This window comes from Scyliorhinus canicula, chromosome 18, assembly GCF_902713615.1.
Source record: "Scyliorhinus canicula chromosome 18, sScyCan1.1, whole genome shotgun sequence".
Classification (NCBI taxonomy): Eukaryota; Metazoa; Chordata; class Chondrichthyes; order Carcharhiniformes; family Scyliorhinidae; genus Scyliorhinus; species Scyliorhinus canicula.
In genome coordinates, this window is record NC_052163.1 from 14536934 (window position 1) to 14555600 (window position 18667).

General features: G+C 43.8%; 1 protein-coding gene across 4 annotated transcripts in view; it reads right to left on the reverse strand.

Annotated features, from left to right (window-relative positions):
* Positions 1–18667, reverse strand: part of LOC119953583 (E3 ubiquitin-protein ligase rnf213-alpha-like) — a 198139-nt gene that overhangs the window by 94288 nt on the left and 85184 nt on the right. For all 4 annotated transcript variants that reach the window (XM_038777977.1, XM_038777979.1, XM_038777980.1 and 1 more), the window contains 9 exons: positions 18265–18387; positions 17929–18118; positions 9070–9243; positions 8823–8963; positions 6417–7015; positions 3049–3208; positions 1654–1871; positions 645–782; positions 285–449 (listed from right to left, as the gene is read on the reverse strand). In XM_038777977.1, the coding sequence (XP_038633905.1) occupies positions 285–449; positions 645–782; positions 1654–1871; positions 3049–3208; positions 6417–7015; positions 8823–8963; positions 9070–9243; positions 17929–18118; positions 18265–18387 (1908 nt within the window). The remainder of the gene's footprint in view (positions 1–284; positions 450–644; positions 783–1653; positions 1872–3048; positions 3209–6416; positions 7016–8822; positions 8964–9069; positions 9244–17928; positions 18119–18264; positions 18388–18667) is intronic.

Below are 18667 nucleotides of genomic sequence, written 5' to 3' on the forward strand. Positions count from 1 at the left end.
TCATAATTTACTAATTCTCACTATTTCTCACCTCTTCCTATTTTTGTAGGAAATGGCAGTGAGGTGCTTCTACCATTAACCTAGCGAGAACGTATGAAGCTAACAAGGGTTGGTGGATTGGACATTGCGGTAGCTCTGATTCAAACTGCAACCTGGCTCCTTATGAACGCACTTCAGCATTCAAAAACTACTGTTTCAACCTCGAGCTTCTTACTCTGCATCAAATTGAAACAATAGATCACTGAACCACAGATGTGGCAAATCGCTTTGAGAGAGATGATTACCTCTACAAATCTTTCGACTTCTTCTCGTCCATGGTCTCCCTTGCCCGACATCAGCATGAGTTTGTTCTGCAACTCTTTCAATTCTTCAAGAGAGTAGCTTCGCACCTCCTCACTGTCATCGTGCACTTCTGACAGATTTAATGTGATAGCTGATCCAAATGAAAGCTGTGAAATAAGAGATTACCAACTCAGAACAGTTTAGATCTATTGCCTTTGAAATTAAAAGTTTTAATGGCTACTTTTGATCCGCCAGAATCTATGATCATAAAGTGCCAGGAAGTTGCATTCAACCGGCTCAGGATCGCATGCATACAGAATTTAAATGTTTGGCTACTTAGAATAGTTTTGCCCTTACTGTACCTTATTTTTCTCCGGAGAGCTGATGATGTAGATTCCATTGTTGTTTATGGCGGAAGCCAGCGAAAGGGATGACAGCTCTACAGATCCATGACTTTCCTTCACAGTTTTTAGCCACTCCAAATGCCGAGCTGAATCTCGCTAAGTGGAAGAGGAAAATTGAGAAGCTGCCTTCAAAACTCATTTGCAAACCAAGTAAAACTGTATGCAGGATACCACTGGTCCATCTCACCAGCTCTTCCAGACCTCACACCAGTCTGCTCATTGTGAGTCAGGAACTAATAAACCAATATCCTTTTCCATTCCGGCCCTCCAGGAACAATATTGGGGTTGCTGGAACAGGCAGGGTCCCAGGGGTTAGGCCATGACTGGAGGTTACCAGGCCTTAAGGAGGGACACCCCTAGTCAGGATGGAGCTTCTGATGAACTCTCCATCTTCGAGTTTGCCACCCTAATTGGTCAGTCACCTGCCATGTCTAAAAATTGAGGCTGGGTGGAAAAAGGCCCTTAAGTGGCCATTTAAGGGTCTTAATTGGGTCAAAAGCAGGCTTTCTGGCTGAGGCCCCATCCATCCTAGTGAAAAATAACCATCAGGTTGGGGGCATGTTGGATGCTGGAGGGAATGCCATTCACGCAAATCCACCCCTCCACTGTCTCTGGATCCTCCAGGGGCTGGGAAGCATAAATATCTGGCCTTAAGGTTGATAGGAAAAAGTATTGGTAGAATTATGTTCATTAGCCAGAACTATTTTGATTCAAAGAAACTCTGTCACCAATATTCATTATTACAATAATTATTGTAAAAGGAATGCTCTTAACTACGAAGTAAAACTTTTGAAACCTCATTTTGGAAACACTGTATCCAAGGAATGGTAGTCTTTTGGAACAGACTCAGATCCACAGCTGCAAACAGGAAATAAGTTACCACTCAGACGAAATGCTTTTTTAAATTATTCACTCTTTAAATTTACATAATAAACACAATAGTGTTGAATATCAAGATTCGATTTACCAGCTTCTTGGAAAGATCAGGATCATTGTCTAAAGCATTCCACAACTTCTCTAGACAAGACATAAAGTCAGTAAATCCGGCATTTGGCTTTAGTTCAAAAAGTAACGATGAGTAGCCTAACACAGCATCATGAAAGCAAGCCACACGATCAACATCAAGATCATTTTCACCAGCTGAGATTGAAGCGAGGTCAACAAACACTTTCAGCTCATTTGTATCTAGAAAAGAAAAAACAATGGAGAAAGGGGCAAAACTTAAATGTTCGTTAACAGAGAAAATGAAGCACAAAATATATAACAGTTGCTCAAAGTATTTCACAAACTAATTGAAGAAACACCAAAACCTGAGAAAATCACAAACAGATTACGCATATACATGATCAAATTTTCAATATTCAACTCGACGGTCCGTGGTTGGTCCTCATTCGGTAACGGTCTGATTACCAACACACTTCCCAAATGACCTGCCCTCTCAAAGCAATGGCTCTTTGCGACATGACATGCTGCATCACTGGCTTCCACCATCCAGTACTTCAACATCCAAACCGTCTGTTATGGCAAAGTTGTGCATGACGCAACAGCATGTTGACCATCTTCTCTTCCTTCTGGCCACCTTCCCAAAATTTGAGACGCACCTGAAGCAGCTCCTCCGTACCCTGATGGACCCCTCAGCTAACTGCCTTGTGGACGCATGTACTTGACTGTACCTCTCCTGTTTTGTGAAATGGAGTCATGAAGCACAGCAACAAGGAACCATCCCGATCGCTGATGACCCAGCTTTTCATTACCACATGTGAACCTCGACTTTAAAATCAGTTATTGCTTTTGTTATCTGAAATGTCAATCAAAGCCTATACATTCTCTGCTCTGGGTACATGTGCGCAGAGTACTGTCTCTACTTGCGATGCTTCACACCCTGGGCCTCATGTTTGGTTCTTTTACTCACAAGAGTAAATAGCAGTAAGTCAATAAAAGGGGCATTTTTCTTAACAAAATAACTCTAAAAATGGTTGCCTGAAGTGGCAAGATGAGAATATCCTCAACGTATCCTAGAGTAATTTCTCAGTCCTGCTACAATATTGGGCTGAGCAAATACAATTCAATAAAAATATACAATAAAAATGTACACACAGGTTTGGTTATGGGGTACTATTGTAGTCAGAGATTTGTAGGCTATATATTTACAATGCACCTTAATTGTGCTTCTCTGAGGGAAGTCCAATCTTGAAGTTCAAAGATGGTGGAACATTTAATTAATATTAAAGTCTCTTCAAGTAAAAATGTAACCAGCTCAATAAAAAGAGACACAAATCAAACCAACTTTCAGAAATAATGCAGAAAAAGTTAAATTAACTAATGCATATTACATAGCTTGCAAAACATTTATTTGATTTACCTTCTAATGCTTCTTTGACCCAATGTATGAATTGTTGTCTTAGTGTAAGCTCTTCCAAACATTTTCTGCGAGGCTTTGTCATTTCCTCAAGACGATTTTTGGCTTGTATAAATTGGTCATCTATGCAGTCTAGCCTTTCATTCTTATAGGATTCATCTGTCTAAAATAAAACATAAAATTGTGTTATCATCTGATTTAGAATCAAACTATTTCAAGCTTTTGTCGACAAGCAATCGTAGTAATTAAAGTTCAGCAAGACTTCCGGTGGCAACCATGGAGTGAGCGGTCGCACATAGGGCAACTCCGGGTCCAAGGTGTTGGTTTGGGCACTTTATACCCGTTAGTGGGGTCGCTTCAGCAGGAAAGTGGTGCAGAAGGCGTAGAGGGCAATGTTATCCCCAGAATTGGCATGTCTACTGGCTACCAGCCCCAGCAAAAAGCAGTCAAGGACCTGACTAAGGAATTGGAACGGGCCTGTGGCGTAGCAACAAGTGCGAAAATTGCATGGTGGGGGATTATAGGGGTATTTATAAATGCCTTTATAAAAATATGTTTTTAAAAAAGGAAATGGCAGAGAGGAAAGCCCCAGATGGAACAGTTGATGAATTTTGCCAGCAAAGGAAGGCGATGCACGGTTACTGGTCGAAGGCCACTGAGGGAGCAGTAGCACCTCTGCGAGGATTGATGCACCATGTAGGGAAGTGCCAAGGGGTGAAGATACGAAAGGTGGAGATGGTAGTGTCGACCAGAGCGATCGGATCCTGTCCTTGGAGGAGGAGGAGAAGGAGGAGGTGGGGGGGCTGTCTGTGCAAGTCGTTGAGGGTGAAGATGGAGGAGCAAGAAAACAAGTAGAATTAGAATTAGAACAGTACAGCACAGAACAGGCCCTTCGGCCCTCGATGTTGTGCTGAGCAATGATCACCCTACTCAAGCCCACGTATCCACCCTATACCAGTAACCCAACAACCCCCATTAACCTTATTTTTTAGGACACTAAGGGCAATTTAGCCTGGCCAATCCACCTAACCCGCACATCTTTGGACTGTGGGAGGAAACCGGAGCACCCGGAGGAAACCCACGCACACACGGGGAGGACGTGCAGACTCCGCACAGACAGTGACCCAGCCGGGAATCGAACCTGGGACCCTGGAGCTGTGAAGCATTGATGCTAACCACCATGCTACCATGCTGCCCCGAAGTACAGATGGCAGAACTTGCGGATTGTATACCAGAGGGTGTGGAAGGAACGAGCGCCACAAAATATGTGTCAAGGATGTTGGTCGGGCTGGTGGAGGAGGGAGTGCTGGACAGGGCCCCAGAGGTAGACAGGGCCCACAGGTCTTTAAGGCAGAGGCCGGAGCGGGGAAGCTGCAGTTATTGTACAGTTGCACAAATTTGTGGAGAAGGAAAAGATTCTATGATGGGCCAGGGAGAAGTGAGACTGTGAATGGGAGGGGAATCGTATCTGAATATATGAAAATATTGGTGTGGAGCTGGCAAAGAGGCATGCAGGATTCAGCAGGGCCAAGGCAGTGTGGTACTGAAGGCATATTCGGTTTGGGGTGTTGTACCCAGCAAAACTGTGGGTCACATTTGAAGGCCAGGTGTACTATTTTGAAACATCAGAAGAGGCTAATGACTTTATATGGGTCCATAAACTGGGGGAAGAACGGAGAGTTGGTTCAAGACAGAGAAGTTGCACCTGTAAAGGTTGGAGATTTGATTGTTGTACGTTGCTGGAGCATGGAGGGTTTTTCTCATTTGTTTTTGCTATTTTGGAGAGTTAGAAGTTCATATAATCTTTATTATTGTTACAGGTAGACTTACATTAACATTACAAAGAAGTTACTGTGACAGGGTAGCCTCTCCCTTTATTCTCTACGGGTAAGGGGTGTGTACGGTGGGGCCCACTGGGTGGGGTTAAAATCCAAAAGTCTTAACAAGAAGATTGCACCTTCGCTGAAACTGAGGATGGTTTGAAAAATAACCTGTACCTCAAGAGTTATATAATATTGGATGTATTTTGGGGAAAGGGGCATCTCAGAGTTCAGGAAATGTGGGTGGTCGAGAACAATGGGGTAACCTCATGTGATACTGTGTGTGTGTGTATAGCCACAAGTGTAGTTGAATGTACTGTGGTAGTGTATTTATAGTCCTTCTTCTCATGTGTTTTTCTTTCAAGTTAATAAATATTGTTTATTAATTGATCACACATCGACTGAATTATTCCTCCCTGGTCTGCATATCTTTTCCCACAGTATACCAACTTAAAAATATACACCACTAAGAACTGGTGTCCCAACCCTTCTAGGTTTTGGGATACCCCTCGCAGTTATCAGCGGGGTTCTTAACTATATTGTCTCTCGTGTTCATCCTACAAAAATGCATCACTTCTCCGCATTGACCTTCAGCTGCTGCCTATCTGCCTCTCCACCAACTTGTCTATGTCCTTCTAAAGTTCTATATGGTCCTCTTCAAAGTTTACAATCCTTCTTAGTGTCATATCATCTGCAAACTTTGAAACTGTCCCCTGCACACTAAGATTTAGGTAACTGATGGGGGGGGGCAATGGTTAATACTGCTGCCTCACGGCATGGAGGACCCAAATTCGATCCCAGCCCTGGGCCACTTTCTGTGTGGAGGTTACACATTTTCCCCTGTGTCTGCATGCGTCTCACCCCCACAACCCAAAGATGTGCAGGTTAGGTGGATTGGCCACGCTAAATTGCCCCTTACTTGGAAAAATAAAGAATTGGATACTTTAAATTTTTTTTTAAAAAAAGAATATGTGTTAATTGCAATGTTTAACCATTCGGATGAAATGTGGACCTTTGCAGTACCGTGATAAATCCTCTCTTCCTGCATGGAATATGATTTGCAGTTTGAGTACCACTAACAGCTGGTTGAGTGCAGTTCCAACAACACTCAAGATACTTAGCACCATCTGGGACAAAACAGCTAGCTTGATTGCCCCCTCCTTCACAAACATTTACTCCCTTTTCAAACACACGATGGCAGCAGTGTGTGTCAGCTCCAAAATTCATGGCAGCAATTAATCCAGGCACCTTCCAATCCCTTGATCTGTACCACCTAGAACAAGGGCAGCTGGATCACCATCACCTGGAAGTTCTCCTTCCAGCCACGCACCATCCTGACTTGGAACTACATCACCTTTCCTTCACTATTGCGGAGGCAAAATCCTCGAACTCCCTCCAAAACAGCACCGTGTGCACACCTGCACCACACGGACTGCAGCGGTTCAAGGGGGCGGATCAACACCACCATATCCGGGGGAATTAGGAATGGCAACAAATGCCGGTCTAGCCAGCGACGGTCACATTCAGTGAAGGAGTAAATAAATAACTTACCAGACTTAGTAGCGTTTGCAGAATACTGAAGTTTCCAGTAAGGCTCAACATATTCTGGGCTTTCATGATCACTTGGGCAGACTCAACAGCCAAATGTAGCTTGTGGTATTCCTCAATTTGTTTGATTCGTTTTTCTATCCAGTCGCTGTTGGTACTCATCTCTATTCCACACATAATCTTGAAATCACTCCTTAGCTCCTCATATCGATCAACATAAACTTTAAAGATGGTACTGACCTCTTCAAATGTAAGACTCCCCTGCTTTGTTTTTTTAAAAATCCCCTTGTACTTATCCAAACATGGTACCCACATCGCAGTATGAACAGCTTCGAGAGGTATTTCTGATGCTTCTTCATCATTAGCTGCGTAGTGCTCATGAAATGCTTTGGCCTCGTTTTCCCAGCACATTTGTAAAACATGGCTATCTTTAAAGTTATGAATGTCTCTTGCCATTTCTTTCAGCTGCTCACTCAAAGTGAAGTAAGTAACCCGAGTGGGGAATGGCACCAAATCTTCAATCTGCTTTACAGTCACTAGTTCACTTAGTCCCTTTGATTTAATATTGGCTGAAAGAAGTTTTTCATGCTCTTCAATTTCCACTGCAATTAAAGAGAAAAGTAGATTAATATTTTGCAGAAATACAACAGAGGTTCTCTTCCCACATTGAAGCTTGATCATCCATTGCAAAAAAAAAAATTCTTTACTCAGATGAATTGCAAAGCCCCATATTGTATTACATGGGTTTAGATACTTCTCGAAGCAACAAATCCTCGAACTATTGGTCGTAAATTTCCTACTTTAAAAAGGGCAACACCGTTCTATGAAAGCACACATCTTCGAGGGAAGATAGGACTAAAGAGTAGGGGTTGGCTGCTTGGTCCTGCCACCTTTTCTAATCTGGATGGGGCCTCAAACTCCACCTACCTGCCCGTCACCCCCCACAGACTAATGACTCTCAGAAAAATTATTTCTCATCTCCATATCGGGCGGCACGGTAGCACAGTGGTTAACACTCTTGCTTCACAGTGCTAGGGACCCGGGTTCGATTCCCTGTCACTGTCTGTGCGGATTACGCACGATCTCCCTGTGTCTGCATGGATTCCTCCAGGTGCTCCGGTTTCTTCCCACAAGTCCCGAAAGACGTGCTGCTAGGTGAATTGGATATTCTGAATTCTCCCTTTGTGTACCCGAACAGGTGCTGGAGTGTGGTGACTCAGGGCTTTTCACAGTAACTTCATTGCAGCGTTAATGTAAGCCTACTTGTGACAATAATAAAGATTAATATTATTAAAAGGGAGGCCTACTCTTTAACTAGTTCTACTTCCCCTAGTTCTGGTCTCCCCATTGTATTCATCTCTCTCACCTTTTTTACCCTACGCCAATTTTCGAGGGTTTAGGTAATAATCTGGAGATTGCTTACGGTTTTCTCTTTAAATTTAGCCTCTAACTGCTCATAATCTCAGAGCAGAACCTTTTTTCTTATCCTACCTATGTCGTTGTTGCCTATATGGACTACGACAACTGGATCTTCTCTAAATCTATGCAGCTAGCCCAAACCCTGGCATCAGACATACAACAGAGCAAGTAAGATTCTCGCTCTCAGCTTTGGAGATCTGTCTCTGTCCTCTTATTATACTACCCCCACTATGCTAGATTCCTATCTGCTCCCCCCCACTTAACTGGCTTCCTGTACCATGGTCATTTTGCTCATCAACCTTGCAGACCTCACCATAGGCTTCACTGACTAGATTAGCATTTGCTGCCCTTCCCTGATTCTTCATAGATTGCAAGAACCTCAAATCTGTTAGACAATCGCAAAGGCTGCGGCTCCTCCAGCCCAAGGGGTGTGACTGCCGATTGGAACAAAGTGGCCAGGTAACTTTCACCGTCCCTGATGCATTGCCGTGTGTGCAGCTCAGTCTCTAGTTCACTGACTTTGTGCCGAAGCTCCTCGAGCCACAGGCACGTACTACAGACGTGTTTCCCCTGGACCATACTGTTGTCCAGGAGCTCCCACATTCTGCAGCTGCGACCTATCACCTGCCTTGCCACCTTTACTGTGTACTAATTAATTTGTTTTTCTCAATTAAATAAACCCAACAACTAATAAGTCTTACCACTATTAGGAAACACCATTACGAATAAAACCTTATAATTACTAATGAATTACCCGAGTTTCAAAATGCATATGAGAAAAACCAACCAATAGGGCTATAGGTGGAAATCAAGCAACATAGTCTTAATGGTTAGTCACCAGAGGCTAGTGGCAGCCTAATGGGTCACCGCATACAAGATATCTGCCCTCTGCAATTGCGCCTCCATACAGCCAGCTGTAGTTGTAAACCATGAAACCAAGTCCTCTTGAAACAAATATAAGATGTAAATAAAAATGCAAAAAAGCAATACCTTTCGCAAACTCATTAATTTTTCGACACATGATCAAGAGACTGTCCATCCAATTACTTTCCTCATTAAATGCAAATAATTCCTTTTGTCGCAAAACCAACAAGTCTTCTAGATTCTTTCCTCGGAAAGATCCTGCATTTCCTACAAAAAATAACTCGGCATTAAAAAAAAATTCAGCAATGTCCTTTATGTGTCTGCATATGGAAGTTTTCTTTTGAAGCATGACAGTTTATATTAAAAACTTTACTTGTGTTGTGCAAAGCTTTAAAGCTGCTCTTCTTTTTTAAGATCCACTCCAAATGTTTTACTTGCACGGAGCCATCTCGAAGTTTGCTCATCAGGTCCAAGAACACCGAATCTGCCATTGCCATCAAATGGCAAGCTTCATCTGACAGCTGATTAATAAGTTTGCTGTCCATTCCTATTCACAAAAACAGAATGAAATAGTACTGGATGAAAGAGGGCTTGGAGACATTAAGGCTAATTACAGTTTATATCAGGACTGTTCATACGTCAATTTGATCAAATTTGCAATTGGTTTTGTTCAGGGACACTGCTATGTCAAATCATATCTGAAGTTTAAACTGAAATGTAATACACATTAAACCACTTAGTTGACAAGGCTGCAGGAATGCAAAAATTAGGACATGCACTTTGAAACTGATGTAGAGGTGCACGAGGAACCTGGTGAGAACTAGGGTGATTAGATGATTGGTGATGGTAGGGCAGTTGATGTTGTCTACATGGACTTCAGTAAGGCCTTTGACAAAGTCCCTCATAGAAGACTGGTACAGAATGTGAAGTCACACGGGATCAGAGGTGAGCTGGCAAGATGGATACAGAACTGGCTCAGTCATAGAAGACAGAGGGTAGCAGTGGAAGGTTGCTTTTCTCAATGGAGGGTTGTGACTAGTGGTGGTCCGCAGGGATCAATGCTGGGACCCGTTTGCAGCGCTGTTTGTAGTGTATGATATATATATATATATATTAAAAAAGGACTTGGAAGAAAATGTAACTGGTCTGATTAGTAAGTTTGCGGAAGACACAAAGGTTGGTGAAATTGCGGTGAGGACTGTCGGAAGATACAGCAAGATATAGATCTGTTGATATAGAGATGGCAGATGGAATTTAATCCGGAAAAATGTGAGTTAATGCTTTTTGGAAGGTCTAATGCAGGTGAGAAATATACAGTAAATGGCAGAAAGCTTAAGAGTATTGACAGGCAGAAGGATCTGGGTGTACAGGTCCAAAGGTTACTGAAAGTGGCAACGCAGGTGGAGAAGGTAGTCAAGAAGGCATATCGCAAGCTTGCCTTCATCGGCCGGTGAACTGAGTATAAAGATTGGCTAGTCATGCTGCAGTTGTATGGAACCTTACTTAGGCCACACTTAGAACATAGTGTTCAATTCTGGTCGCCACATTACCAGGAGGTGGAGGCTTTGGAGAGGGTACAGAAGAGGTTTACCAGGCTGTTGCCTGGTATGGACGGCATTAGCTAGGAGGTGAGGTTGGATAAACTTGGTTTGCTCTCACTGGAACGACAGAGGTTGAGGGATGATCTGATAGAAGTCCATAAGATTATGAGGGGCATGGACAGGGTGGATAATCAGAAACTTTTTCCCAGGGTGGAAGAGTCAATTATTGGAGGACATAGGTTTAAGATGCAAGGGGCAAAGTGTAGAGGAGATGTGCAAGGGAAGTTTTTTTACATAGTGGGTAGTGGGTGCCCGGAACTCACTGCCGGAGGAGATGGTGGAAGAAGGTGCGACAGTGACTTTTAAGGAGCATCTTGACAAATACATGAATAGGATGGGAATAGAGGGATACGGACTCCGGAAGTTAGACGGGCAGCATGGTCGGCGCAGGCTTGGGCGACCGAATGGGCTGTTCGTGTGCTGTACTTTTCTTTGAAAGTTCAGGATTTTGAGCAAAAATAGGCAATGGCACCAACATCTGAATACATTGGTGGAAGAACAGTAGAAATGTTGCAATTTCTAGTGATTAAAGTGCAGATTAGAGTCTCAGTGGCAGCAAATAGCTGGAAGTGAGCAATATTTTGGCGGTGGAAGAGGGCCTTGGTGACAGAATGGAGTGGGAAAGAAATCTGAACTTCAAGAGCCATCAGACTTGGCTCAAGTTCACAATCAGTTAATAGTTGATAGAGTTAAGTGAGACACATTAGTGCCAGGAAAGCCAAAAAGGCCGACTTTGGTTTTGTCTGCATTTAATTGGAAGTAATTTAGATTCACTCGAGATTGGATGTCAGATTTATTCTGAATAGTTGAGAAATTGTTTTGAAAAGGAGCAAAAAGGTTAAGCTGCATGTCACCAGCACACACTAGGGTCCGAATCTAGTGCTTGGGGATGTTGTTACCAAGGTGGAGCATTCCCCAGTGCTGAGATAAGTGACAAAGGATAGAATCCGGGAGCTACATCAATGGAGGCAAGACTCCATTGGAGGATGCACTTAATTATTTTAGGGCTAAGTGTGAATGAAGCAGTTAAAGACAGTCTTTGTGGGAGGATGTGTGTTCAAAGCCAACGGCAGTAACTAAATATGTACAGCAAGTGTACACCGAATTAAAAAAGGGACAGAAAAGAATTACCACAACAGAATATGTCAGTCTGATTATAGGAATTTTGACTATAGGCAGTACAGAAACTATTCACAGGGTTCAAATGAAGTAGTTGACGTGGCACAGTAGAGCAAGGCAATTTAGTCCAGAACTTGAGAAGGACAAAATTTCTATCTGAACCCTGGTCAATAACTGGAAAACGTTGAGGGGTTTAAGATGGGCGGCAAGGTAACACAGAGGATAGCACTGTTGGTTCACAGCGCCAGTGTCCCAGATTCGATTCCCAGCTGGATCACTGTCTGTGCGGAGTCTACACGTTCTCCCCGTGTCTGCGTGGGTTTCCTCCGGGTGCTCCGCTTTCCTCCCACAAGTCCCAAAAGGAGTGGTGTTAGGTAATTTGGACATTCTGAATTCTCCCTCTGTGTACCCGAACAGGCGCCCGAGTGTGGCAACTAGGGGCTTTTCCCAGTAACTTCATTGCAGTGTTAATGTAAGCCTACTTGTGACAATAAAGATTATTAAGGCAGGTTTCTCAGGAGAGATTGACAACAGCTATCTGTAAGAAATAAGGATGATATCACAGGGTACAGCCAGAACAATGATTCTGGCAAACCAAGGGTAGAAACGGAAGACTCGGAGGGGAGGGGGAGGGGGCTAGATATGGTAGATGCCGAGAGGATCTTTTTAAGCATGGCAAATCCAGAACTACGGGACAGTTTATAAAAGGTCTCCATTAAGATGGAGATGAGGAGTTGCTTCTCAGAGGTTCATTCATTTTTGGAACTCTGTTCCACTGAGAGCAGTGAAGGCCGAGTTATTGAATATATTCAAGGGTGAGCAAGACAGACATTTTATCTACAGGGAAGTCAAGCATTATGGGGGGCAGACAGGAGAGTGGAGTTGAGGCTGTGATCAGATGTCATGATCTTATGGGATGGTGGAGCAGGCTCGATTGGCCAAATGGCCTATATCTTTAGGGAGTTATTGGCAGAGTGGCAATGTCACTGGACATTACCAGGGAGCCCACCATTGCAAACAAGAAAACTGAAGCATTTGCTGCAATCTTCAGCCAGAAGTGCTGAGCGGTTGCTCCATTTCGGCCTTTTCCCCAAGTCCCCAGCATTACAGATACCAGTCTTCAGTTAATTTGATTCGCTGCGCGTGGTAACAACAAACAGCTGAAGACACTGGATACAGCAGCAGCTATGAGCCATAACAATATTCCGACAAGAGCAGTGAAAACCTGTGCTCCAGAACCTTCCACGCCCCTAAGCAAGCTGTTCCAGTAGAGTCGCAACACAAGCATCTACCTGGCAATGTGGAAAATATACATATGCCTTGTATAACCAAAGCAGGTAAACGAAAGCTGGCTAATTATGGCTCTATCGGTCTAGAACAAAGAACAAAGAAAATTACAGCACAGGAACAGGCCCTTCGGCCCTCCCAGCCTGCGCCGATCCAGATCCTTTATCTAAACCTGTTGCCTATTTTCCAAGGATCTACTTCCCTCTGTTCCCCACCCGTTCATATATCTGTCCAGATGCATCTTAAATGATGCTATCGTGCCCGCCTCTACCACCTCTGGTGGCAAAGCATTCCAGGCACCCACCACCCTCTGCGTAAAAAACTTTCCACGCACATGTCCTTTAACTTTCCCCCTCTCACCTTGAAATCGTGACCCCTTGTAATTGACACCCCCACTCTTGGAAAAAGCTTGTTGCTATCCACCCTGTCCATACCTCTCATAATTTTGTAGACCTCAATCAGGTCTCCCCTCAACCTCCGTCTTTCCAATGAAAACAATCCTAATCTACTCAACCTTTCTTCATAGCTAGCACCCTCCATACTAGGCAACATCCTGGTGAACCTCCTCTGCAACCGCTCTAAAGCATCCACATCCTTCTGGTATGGTCATTCCGACCAGAACTGCACGCAGTATTCCAAATGTGGCCTAACCAAAGTCCAGTGTTACAACTGTAACATGACCTGCCGACTCTTGTACTCAATACCCCGTCCGATGAAGGCAGGCATGCTGTATGCCTTCTTGACCGCTCTATCGACCTGCGTTGCCACCTTCAGGGTACAATGGATCAGAACTCCCAGATCTCTCTGTACATCAATTTTCCCCAGGACTCTTCCATTGACCGTATAGTCCGCTCTTGAATTAGATCTTCCAAAATGCATCACCTCGCATTTGCCTGGATTGAACTCCATCTGCCATTTCTCTGCCCAACTCTCCAATCTATCTATATTTTGCTGTATTCTCTGACAGCCCGCCTCGCTATCTGCAACTCCACCAATCTTAGTATCATCTGCAAACTTGCTCATCAGACCACCTATATCTTCGTCCAGATCATTTATGTATATCACAAACAACAGTGGTCCGAGCACGGATCCCTGTGGAACACCACTAGTCACCTTTCTCCATTTTGAGACACTCCCTTCCACCACTACTCTGTCTCCTGTTGCCCAGCCAGTTCTTTATCCATATAGCTAGTACATCCTGAACCCCACGCGACTTCACTTTTTCCATCAACCTGCCATGGGAAACCTTATCAAACGCCTTACTGAAGTCCATGTATATGACATCTACAGCCCGTCCCTCATCAATTAACTTTGTCACTTCCTCAAAGAATTCTATTAGGTTTGTAAGACATGACGTTCCCTGCACAAAACCATGCTGCCTATCACTGATAAGTCTATTTTCTTCCAAATGTGAATAGATCCTATCCCTCAGTATCTTCTCCAACAGTTTGCCCACCACTGACGTCAAACTCACAGGTCTATAATTCCCTGGGTTATCCCTGCTACCCTTTTTAAACAAAGGGACAACATTAGCAATTCTCCAGTCCTCCGGGACCTCACCCGCGCTCAAGGATGCTGCAAAGATATCTGTTAAGGCCCCAGCTATTTCGTCCCTAGCTTCCCTCAGTAACCTGGGATAGATCCCATCCGGTCCTGGAGACTCGTCCACCTTAATGCCTTTTAGAATGCCCAAAATCTCCCCCTTCCTTATGCCGACATGACCTAGAGTATTTAAACATCCATCCCTACCTCAACATTCATCATGTCCCTCTGCTTGGTGAATACCGATGCAAAGTACTCATTAAGAAGCTCACTAATTTCCTTTTGACTCCACACATAAATTCCCTATTTTGTCTTCGAGTGGGCCAATCCTTTCTCTAATTTTCCTCTTTCTCCTTATATATGAATAAAAGGCTTTGGGATCATCAATAGAGTGCTGGAAGCGGTCATCAACAGGGCTCTCAAGTGGCACTTGCTTGCCAATAATCTGTTCACTGATACTCAATTTGGGTTCTGCCAGGGTCACTCCACTCTTAGCTCATTACAGCCTTGGTTCAAACATCGATAAAATAGCTGAGCTTCAGAGAGAGTAACTGCTCTCGACATAAAGGCAGCATTTGATCGAGTAAGGCAACAAGGAGTCTGAGAAAAAATTGAGTCAATCCAAATTGGGGTGGGGGTGGAGAGATGACAACTCTCCACTGGTTGGGACTCATACCTAGCACAAAGGGAGATGGCTGTGATGGTTGGGGGTGAGGAAGATGGTACTGATTGTTGGAGGTCAGGGGCAGCATGGTGGTGTGGTGGTGATCATTGCTGCCTCACGACGCCGAGGTCCCAGGTTCGATCCTGGCCCTGGGTTACTGTCCGTGTGGAGTCTGCACATTCTCCTCGTGTTTGCGTGGGTTTCACCCCCACAAACCAAAGATGTATAGGTTCGGTGGATTGACCATGCTAAATTGCCCCTTAATTGGAAAAAATGAATTGGGTAATCTAAATTTTTTTTTTTAAATGATTGTTGGAGGTCAGGCACCTCAATCTCAATGCAAGAGTTCCTCAGGGTAGTGTCCTTGGCCCAATCATCTTCAACTGTGTCATCAATGACCTTTCTTCAAGGTCTGAAGTGGAGAGGTTTGTTGATGACTGCAAAATGTTCAGCACCACTCGTGACTCTTCAGACACTGAAGTAGTCCATGCCCAAATGCAGTAAGAATTGGACAATATCCAGGCTTGGGCTGTCAAGTGGCAAATAACATTTGCGCCACACAATGTGCCAGACAATGGCCATCTCCATAAAAAGATAATTTAACCATCGCCCCATGGCATTCAATGGCACAACAATTGCTGAATCCCCCACTATCAACATCCTGCGGGGTGATCAGAAACCAAACTGTACTAACCATATACATACTGTGGCTACCAGAGCACGACAGAGGCTCGGAATCCTGTGGCGTGTAACTCACCGCCCAACTCCCCAAAGCCTGTCCAACATCTACAAGGCACAAGTCAGGACTGTGAAGGAAAACTTTCCCCTTGCCTGGATGAGTGCAGCTTCAGCAACACTCCAGACATTGAACACTATCCAGGACAAAGCAGCGTGCTTGATTGGCACCCCAGCTACCATCTACAACATTCACTCCTTCAGCACTAAAGCACTTTGGTAGCCATATGCAACATCTACAAAATGCCCTGCAGCAACTCACCAAGGATCCTTCGACAGTACCTTCCAAACCCTCGACGTCTACCACCCAGAAAGACAAGGCACAATACACATGGGAACACCACCATCTGCAAGTTCCCTTCCAAGTCACACACCATCTTGACTTGAAACTATGTCACTGTTCCTTCACTGTTGCTGGGTCAATATCCTGGAACCTCCCTAACAGCACTGTTGTAGCCACCTGGGTTGGCCACTTTCTCACACAAAATGGAAGAACACAAAGATTGCAGGGTAAAATGGACATTGGCAAAGAAACCAGCAGTCTGCAGAATCCCCTGTATTCTAGCTGCCACAGAAACCCGACAGAATTGTAACTAACAAGCTGCGCATATTAATGAAGCGATTTACGGTGATTCCCAGGCACAATGGACACAACAGTTAAACATTCTATGGAAGGCCAGGCATTCCGCCGCCAGTAGAGCCTAAGACCAATAAGGTGTAAGGAATCGGCCGGTGATCGAGGGACAGCCCGTTATTGGGGAAATTCAAATCAATCGATTGGGAAAAGAACCAATCGATTGCAGGTTTATAGAGGGTCCGCCCTGAAGGAAACAAAGCCCCTGGGACCTATAAAAGACAGGTCCCAGAACTGATTCGCTCTTTTAGCCAGCCTCTCCTTGACCAGCCATCCCTCCCAGCAGAACACCGTTGCAGCTGAAGACCTTGAGAAGGAGAGGCCTGGTCGGCAGCCGCCATCAAGTAAGTGTCATACAACGCACGCTACGAGAGTAGACACTCCTGACCCCTTTAGTCCACACCGACTGGAAGCCTGCAGAACCAGGACAAAGCAAGAGGTGGTTGTTCCCTGATCCGGCAGTTCCCTTATTCCAGATAAGTATTGGCCTGTTAGTGGTAGGATTAGCCTAGTCTTGTAGTTTTATATGCACAATTAGTAGATAACTAGTATAATAAACATGTCTTGTTTGAACTTACTAACTGGTGTATTGAGTTATTGGTCTGAACTTGAACTTGAAACCTGTGGCGGTATCTTAACGATACCTGGCGACTCTAGAGCTAAGGAACGAAACAGAGCCAAATTGAGTGTAAAGCACACTCACCCAGAACGAGCAACACTGTGGGGGTACCTACATCACATGGGCTACAGTGGTTCAAGATGGCTGCTCAATACCAGCTTCTCAAGAGCAAGGAGGAATGAACAATAAATGACCAGCAACATCCACATTTTTTAAAAGAATATTTTTTAAACTCCTGTTCCAATTCCTTATGATCAGATTGGAATATTGGATGAAAAGAAATCAAAACGAACAAGTTGTCTTCAAGAACAGGATGGGGAGAAAAAGGAGGAAATGGGGGTGGGGGAGAAATTATGAGTAAGCTTGGAGTAAAAGCTGACTTGGAGGAGGGCAGTAGCATGGGATCGGAGGTAAGTGACAGGAGGGTACCTTCAGTTTTGAATATATGAGGTCGATAAGTAGTTAAGATGGGGGTAGGTTTGTCCAAAGTAAGGCCCTGGGGCCGGATGTGAAGCCCCTCCATGTGACCCCCCCCTTCACCAGTTTTCAAAATCCAGTTCAAGATCTAGTTTCACTGGAGGATCCTACTTGGTGCTGGTCCTCCAAACAGTTTCTTTCTAAAATTTGAGTGAGAGAAGTATGTAAATGTTGTCCCTCGAGTGAAACAGTTGGACAAGTCTGACCTACGCTATATTATTTCAACTTGGTGCTTCCAGCATGCAAGACTGTCCATGAGACACAAAAGTCAAAAAATTATCCCTTTGGAGCATAAAAGACAAAAGGGAGAAGGCAATACAGGAAAAAGTTGACAGCGGAGAAGAAAAATGAACGAGCACCTCGGAGAAGAACTGGGATAATTGTGACTATGAGCAGCTGAAACGAAGTATAATGGACATTCCAGAAAAAGGGGCATCAGGATTCTGCATTTAAAATATCTATACTTCCTGGTGGGTCACTGGAGGACTCAGGTTAAAGGCCATGCACAATTACCATTACCAAGTAAATTAAACATACTAATATTGTTCCCATACCTTGCAATTTAAAGATAGTTCTTGTCGCTGACCAATCAAGTAAATGCTGGACAACTGAATCACGATCGTCCAAAAAATTTCCATCAAGGTTCTTAGGCCAAGAATTTTCAATTATTTTTGACACCAACTTTCCAAATTTGCTCAAATTATAATGAAATAAATGATCTAAAAGTCTTGCCTCAGACTTGTCCTAGAAGGGGCAAAATACAAAAAAGTAGCAGGTAAAGTATGAACTAGTCTTTGAAAAGTATGAATATTAACCATCTAATTTTGATTGATTGATTAACCATCTAATTTTGATTGATTGATTAACCATCTAATTTTGACTGTTGATACCTGACATATGGAATGGACAGCATCAAGTGCACAATTCTCAAAACATTTTGCAACCAAAGGCTGCAAGCTGCTCAACTCCTCAATCTGTTGGCAGTAAATTTCTATCTGATGTTGAGGACGCTCCTGATAAAAAGAAAAGGTATGTTGTTATTTTGATGCCTCAATCTGGAATAGGATTGCAAAAACATTTTAAAAATGGACAGATGGCTAACACTATTCAAGTCCTTGTGCAACACTGGCAATATTTCATGTTTCCTGCTGAAAGAACTGGCCATATTAGTTCTTTTGTGTAGCAGGAATTAAGTGCCTGCTAACTTTTCAGAAGTTCATAAATGAAAAAATGAAAATTGCTTATTGTCACGAGTAGGCTTCAATGAAATTACTGTGAAAAGCCCCTAGTCGC